Genomic DNA, 9,068 nt, shown 5'->3' with positions numbered 1-9,068 from the left:
AGACCTTCTGTGAATCCAGTCAGCTCTGATGTGCAGGGGTCTCGTTCCCCTTTCAGATTGATTGCTTCATTTAAAACCCTAGCCAGTTTTCTCAGGAGTAAATTTTGCAGTTTCTTCGACCCTGCCACTAAGCTGACCCATGTTCTAGAAATGAGAATTAATTTTAAGGTTATCCAAAATTAAATCGAGGGTGAATTTCCCAAAGAAACATTGTATCGCGGGGCCTGGTAAAAGTATTCAGAGACTCTGCCTGCCTGCTTTCTCTCAGATGGTGTATCTAAAGGGTCTTTGGCTGGGTGCTGCTCAGGGAGGAGTGCTTGACTACCATGCACAGGGCCCTGGGTTTGATCCCCAGCACACACACACACACACACACACACACACACACACACACAAAGTCTTGAAAACAATTATTATGCAGTTGTTTGTGTTGCAATAGATCATAACCATCTCTTGAGGCAACCAAGGTTCTTCTATATCAGGGCAAGTCACAAATAGCAGAAGTCTCTGTATTGGAAAGACAGACTTCTCCATTTATTTTCATGTTAGTGACATGAGTTTTCTCTAAGGTAATAAGGCAGAACTGGCCGAAAACAAAACTGAAACAGTGTGAGAGAAGGGGTGGGGAAGCCTCTGCTCCTATTTATAGCTCAGCTTTTCTTTACCAGGAAGACATCCAGACACAAGGTCCTGTTGTAGAAGCTCACACACATTCTGAGATGTCAGGCCCCATGCCCTTTAAGATGAGATTAGTACATCTGGACCTCAAAGGAGCTCCGCCCAGGGTCTCCTACTTCTCAGAGGTAAGCACTCCCTTTTACCTCTAGAAATGTCAGGGAAAGAATTCCCAGCTGTGCAAAAAGACTCAAAGAGGCCATAGGGGCTTAGGAAGGCCATGAGGCTCTCAGATACACAATAGAACTTTTTCCCAAAAGGACAGAGCCACATAGTAAGGACAAAATGTTGGGAAAAGTATCCCAACTATGCAGTACAGTAAGGGTGAAGGAGAGAGAAGGTTCAGATTAAGGGAGGGGGCCCAGAGCCAGCAGAGATGGAGTGCTGAAGAAGTAGCCACACAGCTGTGGTGGAGAGGGACCTGGAAGGAGCTGTCTCCATCCCAGATGCAAGAACCTGCTCTTAAAATCAAAAAGCAGAAAAAAAAAAAAAAAATCAAACAGCAGAAGACAGGCATGGTGGCACACACCTGTAGTCCCAGCAGCTCAGGAGGCTGAGGAAGGAGGATCACAAGTTCAAAGTCAGCCTCAGCAACAGCAAGGCCCTAAGCCACTCAGTGAGACCCTGTCTCTAAATAAAATACAAAATAGGGCTGGGGATGTGGCTCAGTGGTTGAGTGTCCCTGAGCAATCCCTGGTACCCTGCCCCTGCAAAAATAAATAAATAAATAAATAAATTGAGCAGCAGAGAAGGCCCCGTAAACACATGAAGACCTAGGAGAGGGTGGCCACCCAAGCAGCCCGTGACAGCGAATGAAGACCTGAAGAGACCAGGACCATTCCAAGCAAGGAAGACAGAAGTGACGAGTGGTGGAAGCCGGGAAGGACAGCATGAATCAAACAGCCCAGAAACACCACTGCTAGTCCCGGGGCTCTGTGCAGAGATGGCGTGTTGCTCAGGAGTGAGTCGTGACGAGAACTGAGGCACGGAAGCAGCTGGGAGCAGAAGCCCCAGGCAGGTCAGCGCCTGAAACAGACGAAAGAAAGAGAAGATCCCACACGAGGAGACTGACAGCTCTGTGACAGAAGCGAAGGCGCGAGACAGAGGCCATGAGGGTCAGCTTGCTCATCACTGGAGCCCCAGGCAGGTCAAGGGCAACAGCCTGCGGCCCAGCGTGTCCGCGCTCCGATGGGTGGTTCGGCCAGTCTGAGCTGGGCTCCCTCGTGTGCTGCAGACCTGTAACACCCAGAGTCACCTGGGGCCTTGCTCACATGTCTGGCCGGCTTTCAGCACCATGTCTCAGGGCAGTGCTGCCAAGTTCCCCAGCCGGGCTACCTCAGTGTGGGCTGCGGTTCTGAGGCCAGCCCAGTCCACGGGTGGGACGGGCTTCCCATGAAGGGAGGCTGCACAGCCTGTGACGGCGTCCTTCTGCAACACTCCCAGGAGGTCGGGGCACGGACATAGCACGCTGGGAACTGCAGCTCGGCGGGCTTCTGAGGGAGGACAACACCCGAGCCTCACGTGAGCAGGGCAGGCCGTCCACCAGGGACGCTTCAGATGACACGACCACGGCAGCCAGGGAGCGTGTTAGCACTGGTGTCCAGCTCCTGCCTCACAGGGGAGGGTCAGCACAGGTGTCCAGCTCCTGCCTCACAGAGGAGGGTCAGCACAGGTGTCCAGCTCCTGCCTCACAGAGGAGGGTCAGCACAGGTGTCCAGCTCCTGCCTCACAGGGGAGGGTCAGCACAGGTGTCCAGCTCCTGCCTCACAGAGGAGGGTCAGCACTGGTGTCCAGCTCCTGCCTCACATGGGAGGGTCAGCACAGGTGTCCAGCTCCTGCCTCACATGGGAGGGTCAGCACAGGTGTCCAGCTCCTGCCTCAGAGGAGGGTCAGCACTGGTGTCCCAGCTCCTGCCTCAGAGGAGGGTCAGCACTGGTGTCCAACTCCTGCCTCACAGAGGAGGGTCAACACAGGTGTCCAACTCCTGCCTCACAGAGGAGGGTCAACACAGGTGTCCCAGCTCCTGCCTCAGAGGAGGGTCAGCACAGGTGTCCCAGCTCCTGCCTCAGAGGAGGGTCAGCACTGGTGTCCAGTTCCTGCCTCAGAGGAGGGTCAGCACTGGTGTCCAGTTCCTGCCTCAGAGGAGGGTCAGCACAGGTGTCCAGCTCCTGCCTCAGAGGAGGGTCAGCACAGGTGTCCAGCTCCTGCCTCACAGAGGAGGGTCAGCACAGGTGTCCAGCTCCTGCCTCACAGAGGAGGGTCAGCACAGGTGTCCAGCTCCTGCCTCACATGGGAGGGTCAGCACTGGTGTCCAGCTCCTGCCTCACAGAGGAGGGTCAGCACTGGTGTCCAGCTCCTGCCTCAGAGGAGGGTTAGCACAGGTGTCCAGCTCCAGCCTCACATGGGAGGGTCAGCACAGGTGTCCCAGCTCCTGCCTCAGAGGAGGGTCAGCACTGGTGTCCCAGCTCCTGCCTCAGAGGAGGGTCAGCACTGGTGTCCAGCTCCTGCCTCACAGAGGAGGGTCAGCACAGGTGTCCAGCTCCTGCCTCACAGAGGAGGGTCAGCACAGGTGTCCAGCTCCTGCCTCACATGGGAGGGTCAGCACAGGTGTCCAGCTCCTGCCTCACAGAGGAGGGTCAGCACTGGTGTCCAGCTCCTGCCTCACATGGGAGGGTCAGCACAGGTGTCCAGCTCCTGCCTCACATGGGAGGGTCAGCACAGGTGTCCAGCTCCTGCCTCAGAGGAGGGTCAGCACTGGTGTCCAGCTCCTGCCTCACAGAGGAGGGTCAGCACTGGTGTCCAACTCCTGCCTCACAGAGGAGGGTCAACACAGGTGTCCAACTCCTGCCTCACAGAGGAGGGTCAACACAGGTGTCCCAGCTCCTGCCTCAGAGGAGGGTCAGCACAGGTGTCCCAGCTCCTGCCTCAGAGGAGGGTCAGCACTGGTGTCCAGTTCCTGCCTCAGAGGAGGGTCAGCACTGGTGTCCAGTTCCTGCCTCAGAGGAGGGTCAGCACAGGTGTCCAGCTCCTGCCTCAGAGGAGGGTCAGCACAGGTGTCCAGCTCCTGCCTCACAGAGGAGGGTCAGCACAGGTGTCCAGCTCCTGCCTCACAGAGGAGGGTCAGCACAGGTGTCCAGCTCCTGCCTCACATGGGAGGGTCAGCACTGGTGTCCAGCTCCTGCCTCACAGAGGAGGGTCAGCACAGGTGTCCAGCTCCTGCCTCACAGAGGAGGGTCAGCACAGGTGTCCAGCTCCTGCCTCACAGAGGAGGGTCAGCACAGGTGTCCAGCTCCTGCCTCACAGAGGAGGGTCAGCACAGGTGTCCAGCTCCTGCCTCACAGAGGAGGGTCAGCACTGGTGTCCAGCTCCTGCCTCAGAGGAGGGTCAGCACTGCTGTCCAGCTCCTGCCTCACAGAGGAGGGTCAGCACTGGTGTCCAGCTCCTGCCTCACATGGGAGGGTCAGCACAGGTGTCCAGCTCCTGCCTCACATGGGAGGGTCAGCACAGGTGTCCAGCTCCTGCCTCAGAGGAGGGTCAGCACTGGTGTCCCAGCTCCTGCCTCAGAGGAGGGTCAGCACTGGTGTCCAACTCCTGCCTCACAGAGGAGGGTCAACACAGGTGTCCAACTCCTGCCTCACAGAGGAGGGTCAACACAGGTGTCCCAGCTCCTGCCTCAGAGGAGGGTCAGCACAGGTGTCCCAGCTCCTGCCTCAGAGGAGGGTCAGCACTGGTGTCCAGTTCCTGCCTCAGAGGAGGGTCAGCACAGGTGTCCAGCTCCTGCCTCACAGAGGAGGGTCAGCACAGGTGTCCAGCTCCTGCCTCACAGAGGAGGGTCAGCACAGGTGTCCAGCTCCTGCCTCACATGGGAGGGTCAGCACTGGTGTCCAGCTCCTGCCTCACAGAGGAGGGTCAGCACTGGTGTCCAGCTCCTGCCTCAGAGGAGGGTTAGCACAGGTGTCCAGCTCCAGCCTCACATGGGAGGGTCAGCACAGGTGTCCCAGCTCCTGCCTCAGAGGAGGGTCAGCACTGGTGTCCCAGCTCCTGCCTCAGAGGAGGGTCAGCACTGGTGTCCAGCTCCTGCCTCAGAGGAGGGTCAGCACTGGTGTCCAGCTCCTGCCTCACAGAGGAGGGTCAGCACAGGTGTCCAGCTCCTGCCTCACAGAGGAGGGTCAGCACTGGTATCCAGCTCCTGCCTCAGAGGAGGGTCAGCACTGGTGTCCAGCTCCTGCCTCACAGAGGAGGGTCAGCACTGGTGTCCAGCTCCTGCCTCAGAGGAGGGTCAGCACTGGTGTCCAGCTCCTGCCTCAGAGGAGGGTCAGCACTGGTGTCCAGCTCCTGCCTCACAGAGGAGGGTCAACACAGGTGTCCCAGCTCCTGCCTCAGAGGAGGGTCAGTACTGGTGTCCCAGCTCCTGCCTCACATAGGAGGGTCAGCACTGGTGTCCAGCTCCTGCCTCACACAGGAGGGTCAACACAGGTGTCCCAACTCCTGCCTCAGAGGAGGGTCAGCACTGGTGTCCAGTTCCTGCCTCAGAGGAGGGTCAGCACAGGTGTCCCAGCTCCTGCCTCAGAGGAGGGTCAGCACTGGTGTCCAGCTCCTGCCTCAGAGGAGGGTCAGCACTGGTGTCCAGCTCCTGCCTCAGAGGAGGGTCAGCACTGGTGTCCAGCTCCTGCCTCACACAGGAGGGTCAGCACAGGTGTCCAGCTCCTGCCTCACATAGGAGGGTAAGCACAGGTGTCCAGCTCCTGCCTCACAGAGGAGGGTCAGCACAGGTGTCCCAGCTCCTGCCTCACAGAGGAGGGTCAGCACTGGTGTCCAGCTCCTGCCTCACAGAGGAGGGTCAGCACTGGTGTCCAGCTCCTGCCTCACAGAGGAGGGTCAGCACAGGTGTCCCAACTCCTGCCTCACAGAGAAGGGTCAGTACAGGTGTCCAGCTCCTGCCTCACAGAGGAGGGTCAGCACAGGTGTCCAGCTCCTGCCTCACAGAGGAGGGTCAGCACAGGTGTCCAGCTCCTGCCTCACATGGGAGGGTCAGCACAGGTGTCCAGCTCCTGCCTCACAGAGGAGGGTCAGCACAGGTGTCCAGCTCCTGCCTCAGAGGAGGGTCAGCACAGGTGTCCAGCTCCTGCCTCACAGAAGGGTCAGCACAGGTGTCCAGCTCCTGCCTCACAGAGGAGGGTCAGCACAGGTGTCCAGCTCCTGCCTCACAGAGGAGGGTCAGCACAGGTGTCCCAGCTCCTGCCTCACAGAGGAGGGTCAGCACAGGTGTCCAGCTCCTGCCTCACATGGGAGGGTCAGCACAGGTGTCCAGCTCCTGCCTCACAGAGGAGGGTCAACACTGGTGTCCAGCTCCTGCCTCAGAGGAGGGTCAGCACAGGTGTCCAGCTCCTGCCTCAGAGGAGGGTCAGCACTGATGTCCCAGCTCCTGCCTCACAGAGGAGGGTCAGCACAGGTGTCCAGCTCCTGCCTCACAGAGGAGGATCAGCACAGGTGTCCAGCTCCTGCCTCACAGAGGAGGGTCAGCACAGGTGTCCAGCTCCTGCCTCAGAGGAGGGTCAGCACAGGTGTCCAGCTCCTGCCTCAGAGGAGGGTCAGCACAGGTGTCCAGCTCCTGCCTCAGAGGAGGTCAGCACTGCTGTCCAGCTCCTGCCTCACAGAGGAGGGTCAGCACTGGTGTCCAGCTCCTGCCTCACAGAGGAGGGTCAGCACTGGTGTCCAGCTCCTGCCTCAGAGGAGGATCAGCACTGGTGTCCCAGCTCCTGCCTCACAGAGGAGGGTCAGCACAGGTGTCCAGCTCCTGCCTCAAGGAGGGTCAGCACTGGTGTCCAGCTCCTGCCTCACATAGGAGGGTAAGCACAGGTGTCCAGCTCCTGCCTCAGAGGAGGGTCAGCACTGGTGTCCCAGCTCCTGCCTCACAGAGGAGGGTCAGCACAGGTGTCCAGCTCCTGCCTCAGAGGAGGGTCAGCACTGGTGTCCAGCTCCTGCCTCACACAGGAGGGTCAGCACAGGTGTCCAGCTCCTGCCTCAGAGGAGGGTCAGCACAGGTGTCCAGCTCCAGCCTCAGAGGAGGGTCAACACTGGTGTCCAGCTCCTGCCTTTCAGGGGAGGGTCAGCACAGTTGTCCAGCTCCTGCCTCAGAGGAGGGTCAGCACTGGTTCCCAGCTCCTGCCTCAGAGGAGGGTCAGCACAGGTGTCCAGCTCCTGCCTCAGAGGAGGGTCAGCACTGGTGTCCCAGCTCCTGCCTCAGAGGAGGGTCAGCACAGGTGTCCAGCTCCTGCCTCAGAGGAGGGTCAGCACAGGTGTCCAGCTCCTGCCTCACAGAGGAGGGTCAGCACAGGTGTCCAGCTCCTGCCTCAGAGGAGGGTCAGCACAGGTGTCCCAGCTCCTGCCTCACAGAGGAGGGTCAGCACTGGTGTCCAGCTCCTGCCTCAGAGGAGGCTCAGCACAGGTGTCCAGCTCCTGCCTCACAGAGGAGGGTCAGCACAGGTGTCCAGCTCCTGCCTCACATAGGAGGGTCAGCACAGGTGTCCAGCTCCTGCCTCACATGGGAGGGTCAGCACAGGTGTCCAGCTCCTGCCTCACAGAGGAGGGTCAGCACAGGTGTCCAGCTCCTGCCTCAGAGGAGGGTCAGCACAGGTGTCCAGCTCCTGCCTCACAGAGGAGGGTCAGCACAGGTGTCCAGCTCCTGCCTCACAGAGGAGGGTCAGCACTGGTGTCCAGCTCCTGCCTCAGAGGAGGTCAGCACTGCTGTCCAGCTCCTGCCTCACAGAGGAGGGTCAGCACTGGTGTCCAGCTCCTGCCTCAGAGGAGGGTCAGCACAGGTGTCCAGCTTCTGCCTCACAGAGGAGGGTCAGCACTGGTGTCCAACTCCTGCCTCACAGAGGATGGTCAGCACTTGTGTCCAGCTCCTCCCTCACACGGGAGGGTCAGCACTGGTGTCCAGCTCCTGCCTCACAGAGGAGGGTCAGCACTGGTGTCCAGCTCCTGCCTCAGAGGAGGTCAGCACTGCTGTCCAGCTCCTGCCTCACAGAGGAGGGTCAGCACTGGTGTCCAGCTCCTGCCTCAGAGGAGGGTCAGCACAGGTGTCCAGCTTCTGCCTCACAGAGGAGGGTCAGCACTGGTGTCCAACTCCTGCCTCACAGAGGAGGGTCAGCACTGGTGTCCAGCTCCTCCCTCACACGGGAGGGTCAGCACTGGTGTCCAGCTCCTGCCTCACAGAGGAGGGTCAACACAGGTGTCCAGCTCCTGCCTCAGAGGAGGGTCAGCACAGGTGTCCAGCTCCTGCCTCAGAGGAGGGTCAGCACTGGTGTCCCATCTCCTGCCTCACAGAGGAGGGTCAGCACTGGTGTCCAACTCCTGCCTCACAGAGGAGGGTCAGCACTGGTGTCCAGCTCCTGCCTCACACGGGAGGATCAGCACTGGTGTCCAGCTCCTGCCTCACAGAGGAGGGTCAGCACAGGTGTCCATCTCCTGCCTCACAGAGGAGGGTCAGCACAGGTGTCCAGCTCCTGCCTCACAGAGGAGGGTCAGCACAGGTGTCCATCTCCTGCCTCACAGAGGAGGGTCAGCACAGGTGTCCCAGCTCCTGCCTCACAGAGGAGGGTCAGCACTGGTGTCCAGCTCCTGCCTCAGAGGAGGGTCAGCACAGGTGTCCAGCTCCTGCCTCACAGAGGAGGGTCAGCACAGGTGTCCAGCTCCTGCCTCACAGAGGAGGGTCAGCACAGGTGTCCAGCTCCTGCCTCAGATGAGGATCCGCACTGGTGTCCCAGCTCCTGCCTCACAGAGGAGGGTCAACACTGGTGTCCAGCTCCTGCCTCACATGGGAGGGTCAACACTGGTGTCCAGCTCCTGCCTCACATAGGAGGGTCAACATTGGTGTCCCAGCTCCTGCCTCACAGAGGAGGGTCAGCACAGGTGTCCAGCTCCTGCCTCACAGAGGAGGGTCAGCACAGGTGTCCAGCTCCTGCCTCACATGGGAGGGTCAACACTGGTGTCCAGCTCCTGCCTCACATAGGAGGGTCAACACTGGTGTCCAGCTCTTGCCTCACCTAGGAGGGTCAACACAGGTGTCCAGCTCCTGCCTCAGATGAGGATCAGCACTGGTGTCCAGCTCCTGCCTCAGAGAGGAGGGTCAGCACTGGTGTCCAGCTCCTATGTCATGAGGGAAGCGATTGGATTATGAGAACTGTGTCTAATCAGTGCATTCATCCTTTTGATTGATTAGTCATTTGAATGCCCTACTATAGTGAACAGTAACTGTAGGAATGTGGCTGGAGGAACAGGGTTACTGGGGTTGCCCAGGGAACTTTATCTTGTCCCCTGGCTTCTCCTTCTCTCTGTTCCCAGACACTGGCCACCAGGAACTGAGAGAAGCTTTCCCCAACCAAACATTC

At 59.4% G+C, this 9,068-nt stretch overlaps 1 protein-coding gene across 1 annotated transcript in view; it reads left to right on the top strand.

Annotated features, from left to right (window-relative positions):
• Hexd (hexosaminidase D) overlaps window positions 1-9,068 on the top strand; it is a 28,019-nt gene that overhangs the window by 717 nt on the left and 18,234 nt on the right. Inside the window, exon 2 of the mRNA XM_047543975.1 lies at window positions 669-803. Within this exon, the coding sequence (XP_047399931.1) occupies window positions 669-803 (135 nt within the window). The remainder of the gene's footprint in view (window positions 1-668; window positions 804-9,068) is intronic.

This window comes from Sciurus carolinensis, chromosome 3 (assembly GCF_902686445.1).
Source record: "Sciurus carolinensis chromosome 3, mSciCar1.2, whole genome shotgun sequence".
Taxonomy (NCBI): domain Eukaryota; kingdom Metazoa; phylum Chordata; class Mammalia; order Rodentia; family Sciuridae; genus Sciurus; species Sciurus carolinensis.
This window is presented reverse-complemented; position numbering and strand designations above follow the sequence as displayed.